At 46.4% G+C, this 21,564-nt stretch overlaps 1 protein-coding gene across 2 annotated transcripts in view; it reads right to left on the bottom strand.

Annotated features, from left to right (window-relative positions):
- Positions 1-18,962: 18,962 nt before the first annotated feature.
- The window catches only part of CTCFL (CCCTC-binding factor like), a 37,528-nt gene continuing 34,926 nt past the window's right edge, over positions 18,963-21,564 (bottom strand). For both annotated transcript variants that reach the window (XM_059896768.1, XM_059896769.1), the window contains one exon: positions 18,963-19,111. In XM_059896768.1, the coding sequence (XP_059752751.1) occupies positions 18,963-19,111 (149 nt within the window). The remainder of the gene's footprint in view (positions 19,112-21,564) is intronic.

The raw sequence follows: 21,564 nt of genomic DNA, 5'->3' as shown, positions 1-21,564 counted from the left end.
GGCATCTCGGGTCAGGGCTCTCCTGGGAACTGCGTCCATCAAGAGTTAAGTTGGGGCACAGAACTTGGATTTGCATGCACTTTGACTGTGGACCCAGACAACTGCCATGCAAATGTTAGGGAAATGGGCCCCTGTGGCTCTGGCAGAGGAAGAGATGGAGGGGTTTGTGGAGCAAGAACCTGCTTCCCCTGCAGCCTGCTGGCTGATGTCCTATTTTTACCTTCCACGGGCTGCCTGGACTCAGCAGATGTCGCCAGTGGTAACATTCCTGGGCTTCTCGAATGCTTCCAGGCACCCCGAGTCCAGCGGCTCAGAGCTGGATGATAAGGGCGGATAAGGATTCCAAGCCCAGCACCGGCCTGGCCCTGGAGCTCCTCAGACCTGTGCTCTCAGAGTCCTGTAAAAGGAGACTGCTCCTAGCTCTTCTGGGTCCTGGAAAGCCTCGGAGAGACACACTGTTCTGAGGAGAACCAAGAGGGAACCCAGAGCAGCTGAGATGGGAGATGGAGGCCCACAGGCAAATCCAGCTGCAGACGGCATTTTCCAGCAAATGGGATTGTTTCTGAAAATTGCAAATCAGCTCCTAATATGTTAGAATCAAGAGGAATGTTCACGTGAAAATGCAGTTCCTGCCTTTCCCTACTTGCCCATTTTGCACCTGCCTGACCCAGGGGGCATTTGAATTGTGGCCCTGGGGTGACTTGGTCCTGTGGGGGGGTGGGATTGGGGGTTCAGCTGAACCTCTCATTTTACACGTGAGAACTCTGGCTGCGCAGAGGTTCACAGCTCAGGTGTGAGGTCCCTTTAGAAATCCTATCGCCTCCCAGCTGAAAAGCTCTCCCTTCTGTTTAAACAACTCTCCCTTCAAATTAACTCGGTCTCTCAAAGTCTCTCTTTTTCTCTGTTAAAAAATATTAAAAGCAAATTTAAGGACATTTTTATAAAGGGGAGCGCTGTAAAACGCCCCCCAGGCTCAGCTGCCTTTGATTTTGCATATTCCCTTCCTGTGGCGCCACCAGAGCCTCAAAGCACCAGGATGAATAACAGGTCTTGTCAAAGTGGCTGCCCGATCAGTTGCTGTCACTGTCCTGAGCTGCACACATGGGTAGCGGCTATTTTCCGAGGGGGTCCTCAGCATTGGTGACCATGTCCTGGGTTCTCCGTCTTCTTTCTCCCACTGGTGAGCCTCAGTTTCCCCATCTGTGAAATGGACGTGGCGACCTACCTCACAGGTGGTTGCGTGGATCCAGGAGATGCTGCGGTGGTGGGTCGAGCTCAGGGCTGGGGTAGGCAAGCCCACCCCCCAGGTGGCGTCCTCAGCTCGGCATCCCTCCCACTCACTGTTCAGGCTGCTTTGATTTTGCCTTGCTCTCCTGCAGTTGCAATGCAATCCTGCACCCACAACCTTCCTTCCCTTTTCTTTCCTTCCTTCCTCCGCCCTCTCCCCCTCCTTTCTTCGCTCCTTAGGTGAGGTTCTTGGTAACTCTACGTTACACGTTCTCATCACCAGTAACGTAGAGTGATTTTTTTGTGGCAGGCCTGGCTTCAAGGTCAAGTAGCCTTGTCAGGGCCAGGCTGAGTGTGAGGACAAACAGCTCGGGGGCAGGGATCTCTGGGGGCGGAGATGGGGGCTGAAGATCCCTGAACCAGCCCCCCAACATCTGCCAGACCCTGGCCTGGCCTGGCCTCCCCTCTGGACACGGAGCCTCTTTGCATATGCAAATGAGCCATGAGCCTCCCCAGGCCAGGGCAGCACCGTTCCTGTCACCTGCTCTGGAAGGGGAGGCTGCGGCCACTGGGTCCTTCCAAGGAGCTGAGTTAGGGACCCTCCATCAAGGGCAGGAGGGGAGCCCGCACCCCGTGGGGTGGTGGAGCGAGCCGCTGCTGGCTTTCCCTCCTGCTCTGCTTCCTCTCTCCTCTCTGTCTCTCTGTCTCTGTGTGTGTGTGTGTCTCTCTCTCTCCGCTTCCCCTCTCCCTCTCTTCCTCCTTCCCCTCCCCACCTTGTTCCTCACCCTGACCCCTTCTGTGGGGACCTGACAGCCCAGGCTGTCCTTTCCAAAGGATGCCTCCACGTGGAGAAACGTCAGGATTTACTCCGGAGAACACGAGATGCAACACGAGTGGAAGCCCTCCGGCCTCCTCTGCTGCCCAGCAAGCGGCTGGAACTCTCTGCGCCCCCTTCCTTCCCCCACAGGCTGTGGGACGGGGTCGGGGGAGGGTAGGGTTATAGTGATGATGCTAATTAACTTGCAGGAGGGGCCAACCTAGCATTCAGCAGAGACAAGATGAAACCTGGAGAGCCCAAGTTCGAATCCTGGCTTAGAATCCCATTGGCTGAACTTGGCCTAGCTATTCAGCCTTCTTGAGCCTCTTTGTCTGTAAAGTCAGGGTGGTCATTCTACCAACCACAGGGTGCTGTTGTGATGAGGACATCATGGGTATTGCTGCTCCGACCCCAGGGCCTTTGCACGTGCTGTGCCCCCTGCCCGGCATCCCTCTCTCACACAACTCACTTCCTCTTTGTTCAAATGTCAAATTCTTGGGCCATCTTTTGTAAAAAACATGTGAAATCCATCCTTCCCTCCCTAGCACTCCCTACCCCATCCTTGCTGTATTTTTCTCCACAGCACAGACCACGCTCTGCCCACCGGGCATTTTACTTCTCTCTTTACTTCTTGGACTGTAAGCTCTGCCAAGGGAGAGGGTCTCAGTCTGTTTTCTCCCCAGCACATAGTGTTCTGCATACACCAGGTGCTCTATAAATACTTGTGGACGCGATCTGTACATTGAATAAATGGCTTGCTTCTTTCTCATCACGAGTAACGAAAACACACTCTGATCCTGCATCTGAGTTACCAGGACATTCAGATGTCAGCACCCCCCCAAGCAGCAAAGGAGCAGCATGGAGGTTTCCTATCTCTGGAATGGAAAGCAGAGGGGACCCTGATCCTTCAGAAAGCAGCCAGGAGGGGCTCCAGGGGCGTGAGAATAGAAGAAACGGAAGCTAGTTTGCCAGGCACCGGTCTGAGGAGCCCACCCCAGCCACTGTGAAGGGTTGCCTGAGTGCTGGAAGCTTCCGGAAGGGTCTGCTCCACAGCCCTTGACTTCAGATCTCAATCTTTTTCTCTCTGAGTTGCTGAGCAGATTCTGAGGTTGCCTGAGATCTGATCCTCAGCGAGCATCTGAGAATGCCCTAGTTCTTGGCCCTCGCCACGGCTGGCATCCCCGGAGAGCTTCAGCAATCCCGGGCCGGGTCCCGCCCCAGAGGGCCTGGTCTAGATGCAGCTGGGATACTAGGATTCCCTAGGGAATTCTACTGCACGGCCACACTTGAGGATCCCCGTGTTAATGGATCTCTGTGAATGGGAATAACGTTAACTATTGTTTATCTAACATCTTCTGCATACTGGGTGTTTTTTGGGCAAATGTCACAAAACTGGACTCCTTCCAGGGGCCAGGCAGGCCATGTAATTGTAGGAAGCGGACTGAGAGGCGATAGGGAGTGGTGGGGACTGTGGTGAACTGGGGAACCATGGCCCGTCCTAAAGGGGCAGCCAAACTCAATGCAGATGATGGCCAGTGTCCTGGGAAGCAGGCCCAGTGGGCGAGAGCTTCTGATGAGTCAAGAGAAACAGGAACTCTGAATTTTAGTGGGAAATTAGCTCGTTTTAAAACACCAGCAATTAATTCATATTAAAGGTGTGGGGGGGGGAGTGAGTAGTCATGTCCATTGGTTGGATGTAGCCTGTCAGTGGCCAGTTTCAGATCTTGGTTTCATGTCTATTATCGCTTTTCTTCACTGCGATATCCGTGGGGGTTAGACATTATTGCTCTTTTTAGAGACGAGGCAAGAGATTCTGAGAGGTGGAGTCATTTACTCAGGGTTGCTGTGGTAGGCAGAATAACGGCCCCCCAAAGATGTCCCCGTCCTAATCCCTATAACCTGTGACGTCCCCTTATGTGGCAGGGAAATTAAAGTTGCAGGTGGAATTAATGTTGCTAATCAGCCGACTTTAAAACAGGGAGATTGTCCTGCATTATCCAGCTGGGCCAATGTCATCACGGGGTCCTTTAAATGTGGAAGACAGAGGCAGGAGAGTCAGTGTCAGAGTGAGAAAACCAAGACCGGCCTTTCCCGGCTTTGAAGATGGAAGAGGCCGTGAGCCAAGGGATTTGGGCAGCCTCCAGACGCTGGAAAAGGCAGGCAAATGGATTCTCCCCTAGAGCCTCGCGGAGTCTCGCTGCCCAGGTTGCAATCCTGGCCCCGTCTTTGAGCTGTGTGACCTGGGGCATGTGTCTTCACTTCTTCTGAGCCTTGCTTTCTGCATTTGCAGAAGGTGAATAATGATGGCATTTCCCCTAAGGGATGGTTGTGAAGATGAGGTGAGGTAATCAGTGTAAACATCTTGGACTAGGCCTAGCCCATCGCCCATGGGCTCCTGATGACTATTATTACCGTTACGGGACCACGCTTGAAGCTCTGCGCTCACACTCCAGCTGTGGGCTCGGTGGGCACCCTGCATCAGCTGTGGGCTTCATTTGGGTCACGTGTGTGCACGGTGGCCGGGGGTAGAGGGTGGGCGCAGGGAAGCTGGCGGGGGGCACTAGTGTCTCCCAGGCTTGCATTTCCTGTGAATAAAAGCTCTAAAAAGCAGCAACCTCCATCCTCTTTCCGTTGAACTCTCTGCCTTTTACGGTCCACCTGAGATGGCTTTGACCTCAGATTTCCACACCCCCCTCAGCGCTGTGGATGCCTGTTCACGGCTCTGTCCAAAATTCTAGAGTTGCTTCTAAAGGGCAGATGCCGTCCAGCATCACCCCACGTCGCCCTCAAGCCCCCTGCGGCCACGTGGGATCGTCCTCAGGCTATAGACGTTATTAACATAATAACAATAACGGAAAACATTCACTTAGCACTAAGCACCAGGTCCGTGCCAAACGCATTTCCCTGTATTGTCTCGTTTCACGACCTCAAGAGTCCAAGAGGTGGCCTGTCCTGCAGAGAGGGAAACTGAGGCACAGAGAGGTTTAGTAACCCATCTCTCGGACGAGGAGATGAAGCTCAGAGGCAGTAACTAGTTCGTCATCGCTTACAAATGGGAGGTGGGAGCTGGAATCCTAGGCCAGGCTGGTCTTCCTCAGAGCCTACGCTCGCTCTTCTGTCATCTGATTAAACAATACTTCCAGATTTTTAACTTCCCCCCAGATACCACCTTCCTCACAGACACCAGGTGAGCATGTTTAGAGGCGGGAGAGCTGAAGAAAAACTCAGCTTCTATTGGCTCCTCCAATAGATGTCCTTGCAAAACCATGTGGCTTTGCGAAGAGAAACTTTAGTCGTAAAGATAAATGTTTCGCCGTCTAAGTCAGATCTAGGGAGCCCCACGTTGTGAGCTGTGCTACTTAGAAATATTGTTCATTGTTAGATTGCTGGTGCCATTTGGTAAGGAATTGAAATCCCCCATCAAGTAAATGAATTGTTATTAGTTTGGAAGAATGGTGTTGGATTTCCACTTCGTTCTAAATAAAGCCTCAGGAAGACAAAAGGACAGGTGGAAGTTACAGGTTAATTTTTTGTGTGCTTGTAAAATTCAGGATGTATGCAAATGAAGACAAACATGGTAATATGGATATTAACTTAAACTCACTGCAAGAGGGCCACTTCTATTTTTTACTTCTTTTTTTTTTGACTTATAGTCGGTTTATAATATTGTCTTAGTTTCAGGTGAAGCGTGCCACTTGTAAACTCATTTATTTGAATCAAAAATACTTAAAAAGAACTTTTCAACACTGCTTTGGTAAATGGAAAACACCATCACTTGCCAGAAACAGTAATAATTATCATCATTATTATTAGTGACATTTTGAGCATTTACTCTGTGGCAGGAACCGCCAGAATGCTTTACAAACTGTGTGACACATTCATCCTCACGGATGTAACTCTATGAAGCTGGTCCCATTATTCCCATTTTACAGATGAGGAAACTGAGGTTTCCTTCTTTCAGTCTGTTCACAATAGGGGTCTCCGGTGAGGACATGAAACTGACTTGAATTCATCTTTTGAATGCACCTGAATCACCATGTTCCCCTCTCCTCTTCCCTTACTTCACCCAGCTCCTATTCTTCTTGAAAAGTTTAGAAACTTGGTCCAGCACCCTGACCCCCACCCCCAAGCCTAGGCTGGTGAATGCCCTTTCCCCTCCCCCGCACTGCAGCTCTGAAGCACCCACCACATGCACCCTCTCCACTACCAGACAGAGCTCATGGAGGGCAGAGACAGAATCCCCCCTCCCCATCCCCAGCACGCGGCACACGGTAGGTGCTCAGTAAACACTTGTTGAAGAGATGAATGAGTGAATGAGTGAAGCAAATGTTGGAAGCGAATTCAAAGTCCAGCACAGCTGAGGTTCCCCGCCCACAGGCACCTGGACAATCGAGGTGTCCCTGTCTTTGGTTTTGGTAGTGACCTGTCTATTTTAAGGTGCTGCTACTCTGAGCCTCCTTTTCTCATTTGCAAGATGAGGGACAGTAGAAAGGGGGTCACCCTGCACCTCCCTCGGGGAGCTGTTGTAAGGATTAAATGAGTTCATATTTAGATTAGAACAGAGCCCGGCACAGAGCAAATGCTCAAACGTGTTAATAACAACAACAATATCATGTACTATCGTGATGTACATTATCTACTTATCTATATATCATAACTATTTATGACAAGCGATCTTGGTTTTCCATTTATTGTAGTTGTGAAGTTTTATTTAAAAATAAATGTATTTGATTTTCTAAAAGTGAGTTGGAAATAAGTAAGTATCTGTGCAGTGGTACCCAGATATGGCCCAAATCCTGAGGTGGTACTGAATGACAGGTTAACATAACCAAGAGGGGGGCGGGGAGGTGACTCAGTTGGGCACAGCTTCTAGAATACGTACCCTGGTCACCTGGAGACAGGCACCGCTGCGGCCTGGGGCGTGGGTTTCAGTGTAGAGAGGCCGAGGCTCTTTGGAGAAGCCTGAAGATGTTTGCCAAGGACCTCAGATGCGCTGCCACCGTGGGCGTCCCCGTTTTGTCTTCTCTGAATGTGCAGTCTCCACCCCAGACCCGGGCTGGTATTTTTAGCACACAGGCACCCTGCACAGCCTCATACACTCTGACCAAATTTAGAAATCACAAGAGGTCTTTGCACTTCCACGCCCTCGGTAGGAGTAATGAATGAAAAGCCCCCCTTCTCCCCACCAGTCCAGCTAGAGCCCACCCTAATGTATGCCGGGGTCTGTCTACAGACTGGTGAGACGCCCAAGATTTATCTCACAGTGAGAGAAAGCAAGTTGCAGAATCACATGCGTGTCTGGGTCTACTTCTGCAAAGAACAAAACAACCCCCCCGTGTGTATGTGTGTCTGGAACTGCATAGCCCAGAGAGGGGCATGGGGCAGGCTGCTAACAATGGCAATTGGCGGGTCGGGTGGGTTAGGGTGTGGAGCTGGAGGCTGGGGAGATGAGTAACTCTGTCCTTTATATTTATATAAACAAAGCTTTATATTTACTGTTTAAAACAAGTGTGGATAACTTCTGAAATTTGAAAACCTTGAGCACCAAAAAGTTTAAATATATCCCAAGATTGAAAAGCCACAAGCCAAATGCTCACGTGGGATTTTACAGTTAGCTGAAGGTTTCTGAGGCTTTGTGTGATGGTCCCTCACTGTTTCTGACAACTGGACATGCACTCCCCATTCCCTAATGCAGGGGTCCCCAACCCCCAGGCCGGTACCCGGTCCGTGGCCTGTTAGGAAACGGGTCGCACGGTAGGAGGTGAGCAGCAGGTGAATGAAGCTTCATCTGTATTTACAGCCGCTCCCCATCACTCGCATTACCGCCTGAGCTCTGCCTGCTGTCAGATCAGTGGCATTAGATTCTCGTAGGAGCGTGAACCCTACTGTGAACTGCACATGCGAGGGATCAAGGTTGCGTGCTCCCTATGAGAATCTAATGCCTGATCATCTGAGGTGGAGCTGGGGAGCGGCTGCAAATACAGATTATCATTAGCAGAGAGGTTTGACTGCACAGAGACCATAATAAATCAATTGCTTGCAGACTCATATCAAAACCCTATCAGTGAGTGGCAAGTGAAGACAAGCTCAGGGCTCCCACTGATTCTGCATTATGGTGAGTTGTATAATTATTTCATTATATATTACAACGTAATAATAATAGCAATAAAGTGCACAATAAATGTAATGTGCTTGAATCATCCCAAAACCATCCCCTTCCCTGGTCTGTGGAAAAATTGTTTTCCATGAAACTGGTCCCTGGGGCCAAAAAGGTTGGGGACCACTGCCCTAATGCTTTCAGATGTGCCAGGGACACTATTGCTCCCTGCTCTGGTCCACTGGGTGCTGACTCCACCCCCAGTTCCAGGGAGGGGCGTGGTCAAGGCTGGCCAATCAGAGCACTGCACGGCCCTGGTTCTTCAGGGCTAGGTCTCACAGCTAGCAGAGAGGTTACTGCAGACATTGTTAAAAACGGAGAACCCAAGACCCTCTGCTTAAGAGCTACTCTGGAACCTCTGTCACACCAACGAATTCATTCCCATTGGCCAAGCTTGTCTGAGGTTCGTCTGAGGTTCTCTGAGTCGTGATTGGGTCTCTGCAAGCAAATGAGGTAGCACCCTTATGAATCCACACAAGCTGATGGCTGAATTCGCAGGAGTTTTGCATAGCAGTTGTCAAACATGGCCAATATTAAAACTAAATTATATAAACTTACCATTAAATGAGTTATATTAAAACCAAAGGTAATCAATACTCGGCACTTACCTCTCCCTAATTATTTCACTACACTTTGCTATTATCCATGACCTTGGGGTTATTTATCTCTATTGTCTCTGTACAGTGGAAATGCTGTAGGACAGCGTGTGCCTGTGTGTCTCCCCGCTCCACACACGGTGAGTCACGCTGGTAGCTTGAAACCCGCCATGGTTGGGAGTATTCACACCATGGAAATTGGCAAACGCTGCAAATATGGCTCCCCCACCCAAAACTGTGGTTAAACATTTACGGGCATGGTGCTGAAAGGAGGCCTGATAATGCATGCAGGGCCCCATCTGCTCTTCAGGGACCCCAAGTAACAGGAAGGAGAGATTGTAGCATCCTCGGGGCAAGAACCACAGTTGATCTCCTTTGGTTTCCCCAGCATCTAGCAAGGACATTCCATTTATGGGTGTCAACTCACTTGAGGAAATCAGGGTCCAAGGTCACCTGGCAGTGGGGTAGGGTCCTGAGCTCAGATCCCCTGCCCCACCTTGGAATCAGCCCTTCTTGTACATTCGTCTCTGACACCTGGAAGACCGAGAGGCCCTGCTGGTAGCTGAGCCCAAATGCTCTGCCGCCAGCAATGAAGGAGACTCTGCCCCTCCCAGAGGCCCTAATGTTCAAGGCCTTTGTTCTGAGCACTCATTTCTTAACAACTTGCAACTGTGCAAGATGGTTTTAGCAAGTGATGGGCACAGCATTTAATAACACAAGGTCCCAAGTTGAGGCAGGTATGCCTTTTCAAAATATATGAAGAAAAACTGAAAGGATAAATAGACAAATCCACGATTATAGTTGAAGACCTCAACACTCTTCTCTAAGTTATTGAAAGAACAAACAGACAGAAAATCAGTAAAGATATAAAAGACCCGGACGGCACTATCAATAATGTGACCTAAGTGACATTTTAGAACACGCCACTCAACAACAGGATACACAGTTTTCTCAAGTGCACATGGAACAGTCACCAAGATAGACCATATTCTGGGCCACCAAACAAACCCTAACAAATTTAAGAGAAATGATAGCATACAAAGTTCATGCTCTGACCGTAATGTAATAAATCTAGAATTCACAAACCGAAAGGTATATGGAAAATTCCCAAATATTTAAAAATTAAATGCACTTCTAAATAACCCATGGGTCAAAGTGGAAATCTCAAGGGAAAGTAGAAAATATTCTGAACTAAAAATAAAAATATAACATATCAAGATTTGTAAAATGCAACTAAAGCAGTGCTGGGAGGGAATTTTATAACATCAAGTGCTTACGTTAGAAAATAAGAAACATCTCAAATGAATTATCCAAACTTCTACCTTAAGAAACTAGAAAAAGAATGGCAAATTTAACCAGAAGGGATGAAATTATAAAGATAAGAGCAGAAATCAATGAAATTAAAATCAGGAAAAATGAGGGAGAAAATTAATGAAACTAAAAGCTGGCTACTTGAAAAGACCAACAAAATTGATAAACCTCTAGCCGGACTGACCATGACAAAAAGAGAGAAGACAGAAATTAGCAGTATTAAGAATGAAAGAGAGAACATTGCTATAGACTCTACAGACATGAGAAGGATAATATAGGAATGTTATGAACAACTTTATGTCCTAAAATTTGACAACTTAGGTGAAATGGACAAATGCCTGAAAGACATGGACTACCAAAGCCCACTCAAGAAGGAATAGTTAATCTGAATAATCCCATAGCTATTAAAGACATGGAATCCACAGTTAAAACTTTCTAACAAAGTAAACTCCAGACAAGGTGCCTTCACTGGTAAATACTACCATTCAAGGAAGAAATAATCCTAATTCTATACAAACTCTTCTAGAAAACTGAAGAGGAGGGAACACTTCCCAACTCATTTCTTGAGGCTAGCATTACCCTAATACCAAAGATATTACAAGAAGACGATGGACCAGTATTGCTAGTGTACCTAAATAAAAGAATCGTCAGCAAAATATTATCAAGTCAAATCCAGCAAAATATAATAAAGATAATACATCATGACCAAGTGAATTCATCCTGGAATGCGAGGCTGTTCAACATTGGAAAATCAGTCAGTGTAATCTATAATATTGGCAGATACATAAAAAGCATATAATCATCTTAATTAATGTAGAAAAAGCATTTGGCAGAATTCAGTACTCATTCATGATTAATTCTCAGCAAACTGGTAATAGAAAGAAATGTCCTCAGTGCAATAAAGGGCATCTACAAAACACCGACAGCTAACATCTTACTTAATGGCAAAAGGCTCAGTGTAAATTGGGAAGTAGGCAAAAATGTCTACTCTCACTACTCCTATTCAAAATCATACTGGAGGCCCTAGCTAGAGCAATATGGCAAGAAAATAAAAACATAGACAGATTGGAGAAGGGAAAAAATAAAATTGTCTCTATTTGCAGATGGCATGATTGCCTATTTAGAAAATACCAAGGCATCTACAAACAAATTGCCAGAACTAATAACAAGTGAGTTTGGTAAGGTTGCAGGATACAAGATCAATATACAAAACTCAACTGTATTTCTCTATGCTAGCAAGGAACAATAGGAAACTGAAATTCTAAAAACAGTACCATTTACAATAGTACCAACAAAAGAAAAACCTCATGAAAAGCTCAGTAGAAGTTCTAACATCTGTGCAAGATCTGTACACTGAAGTCTACAAAACAATGATGAACAAAATAAAAAACCTAAGTAAGTGGAGAGATATATGGTGTTCATGGATTGGAAGACTCAATATTGTTAAAATGATAAATTCTTCCCAAACAGATCTGTAAATTCATCCCCTCCAAAATGTACTTTTGTCCAACAAAATGTACAAATTTGTACATCTTTTGTACAAATCAACAAATGGATTTGTAAATTTATATGGAGAGGCAACAGATCTAGAATAACCAAAACAATTTTGGGAAAGAAGTACAACGTTGGAGGACTCACATTTTCTAATTTTGATGCTTGCTATAAAGCCACAGTAATCAAGACAGTGTGGTACTGATGAAAGCCGGATCAGTGGAACAGAATGGAAACCAGAAATAGATCCCACATGTGTGGCCAATTTACTTTCAACACAGCTGCAAAGGGAATTCAATGGACAAAGGATGGTTTTTTCAACAAATGGTGCTGGAACAATTGGTCATCCATATGTGAAAAAGAAACCTTGATCCACACCTTGTATCATAAACAAAATTTGACTCACAATGGATCCTTGACTTTCACGCAAAACATAAAATTACGAAACTTCTAGAAGTAAGCCTAGAAAAAATTCTTTGTGACCTTGCGTTATGCAAAGATGTCTTAGCCAGGACACTAAAAGAATGATTCACCACCAAAAAAAAGGATAAATGAGACATCATCAAAAAATTTTTAAAAAAATTTGCTCTTTGAGAAACACCATTAAGAGAATGAAAAGAGAAAACAGAGAGAAAATACTTGCAAAACATACGTCTGGTAAAGAACTTGTGTCCAGAATCTATAAATAACTCTCAACCCAATTTAAAAAATGGTTAAAAGATTTGACCAGATATTTCATCAGGGAAGATATGCAGATGGCAAGTTAGCCCATAGAAAGATTTTCAAACGCACTAGATATTAGTGAAATGCAAACTAAAACCACAATGAGATGTCACTACACACCTACTAGGACAGCTCAAAACAAAACAAAACAACCCCCTGACAATACCAAGTGAAGGCGAGGATGTGGGCAACTTGACCACTCATACCTGGCTGGTGGGAATACAGGTGTGTCCACTTTGGGAACTGGTTTGGTAGTTTCTTATCAAGTTAAACAACTTCTGTCTTATGACCTAGAGATCTCACCTCAAGAGACATGAAAATATATATTTGCGCAAAACCTGTACACAAATGTTTATAACAGCTTTGTTCATAATCCGCCCAAAGTGGGAACGACTCAAATGTCCTTGACCTGGCGAATAGACAGGCAAACTGTAGAATAGCCATACAATGGAATATTATCCCACAGTAGAAAGAAATTAACAAATAATCCAGGAAACAGCAAGGCTGAATCTCAAAGTCATTACATTGAGTAAAAGAAGCCAGACTCAAATATATAGTGTAATTGAGTGGAAACATATGATTCCATCTATATGACATTCTGGAAATGACGACCGTAGGGACATAAAGAAACCAGTGATTGCTATGGCTCGGGAGCTGGGTAGCAACAAAGGAGCACAGTGGGATTCGGGGTGGTGGTTACATGGCCATTTGTTTGTCAAAACTCAGAATTGTACACTTAAAAGGGGGGATTTCACTCTATGTAACTTATATCTCAAAAATTAAAAATATGTAAAAAAAATGTATTGTTGGAAAATAGCACCAAGAAGAATTTTAATATCCATTTCACTTAGATAAAAAGTTGTGATTAGGAAATTAATTTCTATCTGGCCAACATTTAAAGGCCCCATATTCCCATGACTAATTTCTGATTCTTCATGAAATTTTTTAAAAACAAAATTTAAAAAAATGTGAGCAAGTATCTACCGGTACACATCCATCCATCCGTCCTGACATTATCCTACCTGTTGCAATAAATGGTAAGAATAATTTTTAAGAAGATCCAGCTGTTCTTATTCTGAAATGGGTCTGTGTTATCCAAAGTGGACTCTTAGCCTGACACAGGACAAATGCAAAGTTTGCAAAGTCAGACAAATGCATTTTCAAACGTTCGTGCTCTACGTGACACATTTACCGGCAGCCTGATAGGAACTGCTGTACCGTTGGCAGATCCCGGATCTTCCTGCCATCTCCCTCCCCTTGCCATGGGTCACGCGCTGCCACCGTGAAACAGCTGTCCCAGGCCACCTGAGCGTGCGATCTCGGTGCCAAACCACGGAGGAGGCCCCGCAAATTCCAGAACACAGCTCACATGTCGCTTCCAGAGGCTCTGTCTTCTTCCGTTCCCTGTGGGACAAAAACCAGTTGACAGGCCACCTGAGAGCTGCTGAGCTGCTCTTTGGGGTAGAACCACCCAGAGGGAAATGCTTAGGTCCTGGTATTAAAAGCATCTTCAGTTTTCCCGACATTGGTGAAAACAGGGAAGAAACCCAGCCTGGAGGGCGGATGATGCCGAGGTGGCTTTGCCACAATACTGCCTGATTCTCCGGTGCCACTTGGAGCTGCTAATTCCGTGGACTGGGGTGTCCAGTTCACAAGCCCCTGGACAGTCCCAACGCCCAGAGAGATTTCTGAACCTCCATGGTCAAGGGCCTTGGAGGAGCTGGGATTCCACCCCCGCCCCCGTGACGGGAGCAGGTGACGGTCAGGTGTGTTGCGTGGTGGGACATAGAGCCACGCTGGGGCCTCACGCTGGCCGAGGCCAGTGGGGGACCAGGTGACCAGTGCAGTGAGAAGTACACGCCCAAGCAACAGGCGACGCTGCTGCTCCGAGCAGGCCCCAGGCCCTCTGCAGAGACGGGCTGCCACTGGAGCAGAGGCACCCCAGAGACCTGGGGTGTCGCCGGCAGACACAGGCTTCAGTCCAGGCGGGGCTGTCCCGCTGTCCTCACTGCCCACCTGCAGCTCCAGCCACGCCATCCATCCCTGAAAACACCCCTCCCCACCCCCCAGCTCCTCCAGCAAAGATGCCAGGCTCCTGCTGTGGCTCGTGAACCCAGCTGATCTTCCCACGTCCTGAAACATTACTTCCATTTCGTGCTGGGGCTTCCGAGGGAATTCAGGAATCAGCTGTAACATGGGTTCACGCATACGATCTTGAATATCCACAGCTTTGGGATCACATTCTAAAATCCAGGCGCACAAAGTTAAAAAAGAGTGGTCAACAATTGCGGCCACTTCTAGGGAGACGGTCATGCCGGGTGACACTTCGGTCTCCAGGGCTTGTCCCAGCAGAAAATGTTCCAGGGATTTCACTGTTAAGTTGGGCACATCCATTAATAAAATTTCAACTTCCTCTAGCTCCTTCGAAAGACGACTACTTTCAAATATTAGCTTTTTTATTTAGGGAGTTGGCATTAGGCTTGCTAGTGACACTCTGTGGCCAGGACAGAAAAAGCCTATTTGTCCCTATATTCCATTTAAAATTGATTTTTGACACCTGGGGCAGCTGTACTTAAACCCTTCTACACCAGCAGCAAACCTTGGGCGTGCCTGTGTAGTGAAACTCTTCTTTCTGCTTAAGATAAATTATTTAACTGACAAAATATTTTTATGTCGTAGAAAAATCCTAGGATCCCTTTTAGAATTATTTTGTCAGTATTCACCGACGATTTCAATGCCATAAGCATGTTACTCTCATTTTTAGGGGGTAAAGCGGTTCTCATGCTTTGAAATACTAGTTGAGCTTCTCTCCACAAATTCATTTAAAGTTTTGAAATGGCCATTAAATGAAAGGGCTACCTTGGAAAAGGTGAAACACAGCTTTTCCAATCAAGTTAGTGACGGATGTTGATTGATTTAAAGTAATTCATTGTCTGGCGTGCTGTTTTCTGTTATTACTTTCCCTGATACTTATAGTTCAGGCCTTGGGATACAATTATAATAATTATCTGGATGAGTCTTTTAATCGGTGACCTTTGGACTCTTCAACAAACTGTCACGCTTCATTAACAGGAAATGACATCACGTGCCGGCTGTCGTTTGGCTGCTTCTCTGAGGAATATTCCACCATGAGAGCTATCTGTAGTCTTCCTATATGGTCTCCCATGGCTGGCTCCCAGCCACTGTGGCTCAGTTAAGAGTTTTTTTTTCCCTTTACTGCATTTTTTTTGTCTCAACAAGCATGGTAAGCATCCCATATAGTACTTACCTGCAACTGCTCAGGAAAACAAGCATATATGTCTTTTGACATCCTAAATTGTGCATACTATAAAAGACAATGATTTATGGAAATGAGCCTCATCATTGCAGCCATGCCTTGGAAATTAGACAAAAGCTACTTAAGTAGCACCGTAAACGAGGCTGCCCCTTAAAATCTGTTTTATCTGATACACTCAATTAAAAATAAACTGCAATGAAAAAAATTGGGGAAATGTAGAAACAGTCGGTTTGATAAGCCAAAGGTCCTAAGGCTGTTCATTGAACATGTTTAAGTATAAATAGCACTGCCCACTAAAGACTGATCGTCATAAAGGATACATTCCCAGGGGCTATTCAGTAAGATGATCAATGGTTAGCCAAATGCATAACATTTATACTGGAAATAATACCTGGAAAATAAGAAACTCCTGCCATTTTCACAAGGCTGTCGAACTTTATAATGTAAGCTGCTTGAGTTCCATCAGGACTAACCCCCCTTGTGGTCCCAACCCTTTCAGTGACTGATCTCAAACAACAGAGGCAACAGTCAAGCCTCAGGTGTGTTTAAAAAGCATCCTTTATATAGTAGAACTGTTGTCAAACAATGTTGTAATTTGAACACCCTTGCCCCAAAAAAGAGGCATTGAATTGTGCAAGAGGAGTGCCTTCCAGAATGATTTCCTGCTGGATTCGCAGAACTATGTCGAAGGCGGTCTCTCTCTGGGCATCCTGACCCCAGGGCCACGAGTGTCTTCTCTTCCAGGTCCTGGAAAAGCCCTTTTCTCACTGAGCAACCTCAAGGACCAGAAACCCTCCTGTTACTACTAAAGACACAGCTTTTTACTCACTTTTCTGTGTCGTACGAAAGTGATCAAACGAATTGCCAAGACTGTAATAACTTGGGTTTGTTAACTGTCTCCAAGGTCTGGCGTCCGTCTCCGTGTTTGAAAAGAAAGAAACCACTGCCCTCTTGTGGAGACTGGTGTCATTTCTCCTGTCACAGAAGTCAAAGGCATCAGGAATTTCTCCTTTGATCCAGGCGTCAGTGGGCATCTGGGCACATAATGGAATCAAAGCCGAGCATCTGAACTTAATTCTACCTAATAGCTCATCCAGATGTTATACATGCAAAACGCTGAAAATTACCTATGAAAGACTGTTTCTGGGGAGTTTTTGATGGTGTCTACATACCAACGGGGTTTACATGTTCAAACCATGTTTCTTATGTTATCTGTTCTTTTTAAATTAAAAAACTTATATGCTAGTAAAATCCATGACATGAAGTTTAGCATCTTACCCATTTTAAGCGTACAGTTCAGCAGTGTTAAGTACATTCACTTTGCAACCAATCTCTGGAACCCTTTTCGTCTTCCCAAACTGAAACTCTGTCCTCATTAGACAATAATTCCCCCTCCCCCTCCCCTAGGCCCCTGGCAGCCACCATTCTGCTTTCTGTCTCTATGAACTTGACTCCTCTAGGGAGCTCACATTAAGTGGAATCATACAGTATTTGTCCTTTTGAGGCTGGCTTATTTCACTTAGCAGAATATCCTCAAGGTTCATCCATGCTGTAGCAGGTGTCAAAATTTCCTTCCTTTTTAATGATATTCCATTGTATGGACAGACCATATTTTGTTTATCCATTTATCTATGGACATCTGAGTTACTTCCACCTTTTGGCTACTGTGAATATTGCTTCCATGAACATGGGTGTACAAATATCTCTTCAAGACCCTGCTTTCAATTCCTTTGGGTCTATCCCCATATTGCTGAATCACGTGGTAATTCTATTTTTAATTTTTTGAGGAACCACCATAGTGTTTCCATAGAATCTGCACCATTTTACATGTCTACCAACAACGCACAAGGGTTCCAGTTTCTCCACATCCCCACCAGGCAAAGAAGATGTTTTTTCAGAACCGTCATTCACATATAACAAAGAAAGGCAATTTTAAGTCATTTTATTTTATTTTGTTTTGCAAAAACCTCTGTAAACAACAGTCAAAGAATAAGAAACTACTGCAAAAGTTCAAATAGGCCCAATTATAGCATACAACAGACCGTGGGGTTTTAGTCTTATTATGTGATTTCAATTAATTCACTGTCATAAAAAGAATATACTGCCTTTCCTGCTGGGAAATTGCTTCCATATGTTCACCTTACATGGGGCTTCTGAACTTGGGGTATTTTCACAGCAGATCAGCATTTTAAGAATTTGAATTTAGTCAATTAGATGGGAGAAATTCTTTCACAATGCACACATACATCAAATTGTATATCAAATCATCACAAGGTACACTTTGAATACCTTACAATTTTATTTGTCCATTATATCGCAATAAAGCTGAAAAAAAAAAAGAATTTGAACTTAGGACCTATCAATGATTTTAAAATATGGGGTGGAGGGGAGTTCACAGCAAAAGCAGCTGCTGAGCTAAGAAAAGAAAAAAATACGACTCAGTATAAAGATAGGTACTAGTTAATTTTAAGTACTAAAGAGGCATTTCATGCGCTGCTCGAATGTGGGAAAATCTCTTTGGTGTGGCAAAAGAGAAATACTCATTATAGGTGCTCTAAAAAAGTACAAATTCTCTGCAAGTACACCTTTTCATTATCAGATTTTTCTGTTTCTTCTCACTCGGCCAATTATTTTAAAAATATAAACAAAGGCGTTTTAGCAAAACAAAAGGGTGACAAACTGATATACTAATAAGCTATAACGGAATGTAATGGGGGGACTTCATACCTGCCAAAGAAAATTAAGAAAGAATACAAAATCTCAAAGCGAGCCCTGCTGATCTGCCCCAGTAAAAAAATTGCTCATCACTTTCCAGTCTAATCTGAGGTTTCTCTTTTTCTACTCAGTTTTTAAAAATACCATTAGGGTCCTTTGCATTGAATTTAGAACTAATTAAAAGTATTGTGGTAGCTTTAAGTTTTATGGATAATTCATTTGTATAAAATTAGTCTTTTATGTTTAAAACTCATAGTATCAGAAATATCATGGGTGTGTACAATTCAACCTGTAGTTTCCCAGCTTTGCCTGTTTGCTGAAGCACTAAGTAGTCTACGTTATCATGGAAATGACTATTATCCAAAAATCACTGCTCATTCATTGTGGGCCACCCTGACAGTATCAAGTGAATGAATTAATAGGTTTGAGGTTTCATCCTCCAATTCAGGATTTGGGCCCTTTATCAAATACCTGCAGCGTTTCTGAAATACCCAACTGAAAACAGGCAAACAATTCTAGGCGCTACCACAAGCTCTGGAAAAACTGTGACCATCCGTTGTCATGAATTTAACTGTTTCACAGACGGTGCTAAACCCTCGTGACGCGCATTAAGAACAACATGTTGTAACACTGAACCCTGACTCCCCATCACTTCTCCATCATGGCCAGGATCATCTCACAGGTCATGTCTTCATCCAGGTCCTCGCCTCCAGCCGTGGCTTCTCCGAAGTCGATGGGAACCAGCCCTCCCGGGTACTGCTCTCCGCTCACCAGGGAGGCCTCCTCGGCAGCGGCTTCTTGGGGAAAAGGCACAGGGTTGGCAAATTTAAAATAAAGCAGCCAAGAAATCAGAATTGATAAACGGTGCAACTGTATTTTGGAAACAATCGCTGAATTTTTAGCACAGCATTTTAGAAAACAATACTTCCATTTATAGGACAGTACAAATATCCTGATCTCAACTCTTTAAGGCAGGGCTTCTCAACCTCAGCTTTAAGGCAGGGCTTCTCAACCTCAGCTCTGCAGACATTTAGGGCCGGAGGGTTCCCTGCTGTGGGGACCTGTCCTGCGCACCATTAGGTGGCTAGCTGCCTCCCTGGCCTTCACCCGCGGGGTGCCAGAAGCACCCTCCCCCAGCTGTGGCAACCAGAAATGCCACCAGACACAGGCACCTGTGCCCTGGGGGGCAAAATCACCTCCCGCTGAGAACCACGGCCTAAGGTGAATGCAGATCCTGTGAATTAGTGGCCGGACCGCTCACACAAGTCTTGTCCTGGTGCCCACGGAATGACACTGATGAAATGAAAAAGGCCAGCTGCTCTCGGGACACCTGTCCCATCAGCTAAGCAACATACCCCGAGTCACCTCCGGGTCAAGCGTCCTGCTAGGTACACACTGGGAGCCACACTCAGATCCGTGACCATCCCTGCCCTCCTTCCAGCAGCTTCTAAACAGTCAGCCCAACGTTGGGAGTCTAAAAACAGAGGCTCACATCCACATCCAACCCCCTACCCATTTTCCAAATTCCTCCCCAAGAAGACCCGCGGAAAGTCACTGACGAGGCATGGGGAATGAGAGACAGAGGGCCCCGTGCAGAAGAAGGCTTTTATCGCATGTGACTTCAAACTTGTTGCAGCATAGTTTTGCTTATGGTTCCCTGAAGCATTTGGGCGGGGGGGGGAGGGGGGGAGAGGAATAAGACCCAGGCCCTGTGTACGAAAATGAACACAAGAGTCGCGGAATAGATGCCGTCTGACAGTAACTTGCAGAAATCTACCGAGGACCTGGTGGGGGACACGCTGACCCACTAACACAGCAAAAGTAGAAGTGAGACGATTACCTGGAGGATGTAGGTTAAAAAAAAACCCTGAAGTGCGAATTAAGTCCTGTTTTTGGCTAATACAAGTCAGGTTACTTGTCTCAATTCACACTTCGCTTTGAATACACAGCTGACCCTCTTCGATATGCAAAACGTTTTAATATATCCAGTCTTTTCATCCCCGATTTTTAAACCTGCAAGAGCTTTGCCCTTTCTGCCCTTCTGGCTCATGAACAGCCAACGCCAGCCGTGTCTCCAGGGCCCTTCCCAGAGCTCGTCGACAGAACGGTCCTGTTTCAAAGACTAGTGTAAGTAAATGGGGGAGAAGACGCACGTGGGGACCCACTCTTCATCACTAAAAAAATTTTTTTTCTGTTCTTTCAATGTCAACGTCCAGAAAGCACGCTGGGGAGACGTCAGCTCAGGATTAATGAGGGCGAGGGGCTGCCCTGCAACTGCGGAGGCCGGTGCCCAGGCTGGAAGCCCTTAGACTTGAACTCTGCTCCCCAGCAGAAATGTCACCAACCGAGGGTGACGATTTCAAGGCCGCTAGTGAAGGCTACTCTTATTCAGGAAGAATTGTGCCAAACCATTTAGGCACAAAGAAGATACTGCATTTGTGTATCAAGGGGGGGGCCCGTAGGTGCCTAATTAGCCGGGAGGTCACACATTCGGGTCGACGTCTTGGGATCCAGCCGAGGGGTCCGGGGACCCTGACCTCGGGGTCTCTTTTCCGTGGTTGAAGGATTTGAGTCGACTTCACCTGCTTGACTTTGCCCATAAGAGACTGTGCTCATGACTCGCCGGTTTATTCAACAAGCGGTGCGTGAACCGACACTGACGCCAGCCTGGTCGGGGGGAGCTGGGGACCGACCTGACGGCCAGGCCCGCCTTGCAGGGGGGCACGGTGCAGTTGAGAATGGGCACTCACCGGAGGGTCAGAGAAACGTGAAACTCAGCCCCGGGTGAGGGTCCGCAAAGCAGAGGCACGGTCCTGGGGGCACGTGAAGGGAGCTGACCCGTCGGGGCTCAGAGCTGAGATTTCAGGGAGGTACAGGTGGGAGCCTGGGGAACCGGGGCACCGTCACCCAGGAATCCCCGGCAAAGGAGAGGGTGAGCCTGGCCTGGATGGGAGGGGGTCCAGCGTGGCTGGGAGCTGGAGTTGGGGGTCTGCGTCTGGGGTCCTGGGCCTTGGAGCAGAGGGTGGTCAGGCAAGGGGCTGGGTGGTGAGGATGGAGGGGCCCAACGTGCACGTGCGAAAGGTGCCCCGGCGGCCGCGAGAGGCGCTGCGAGATGGTGTCCTGGGCCAGGCGGAGGCAGGGGTGGAATCGGGATGAGCAGGGGCCGAGGTGCCAGGACCGGCTGCCTCCAGATGTGGCCGAGAGGGGCTGCCAGTGCGAGCCGCGGCTTCAGGGGCCCAGACGCCGGTGT

The sequence above is a fragment of the Balaenoptera ricei genome, chromosome 15, assembly GCF_028023285.1.
Source record: "Balaenoptera ricei isolate mBalRic1 chromosome 15, mBalRic1.hap2, whole genome shotgun sequence".
Classification (NCBI taxonomy): domain Eukaryota; kingdom Metazoa; phylum Chordata; class Mammalia; order Artiodactyla; family Balaenopteridae; genus Balaenoptera; species Balaenoptera ricei.
Note: the sequence above shows the minus strand (reverse complement) of the source record. Positions and strands in the feature narration are given on the sequence as shown.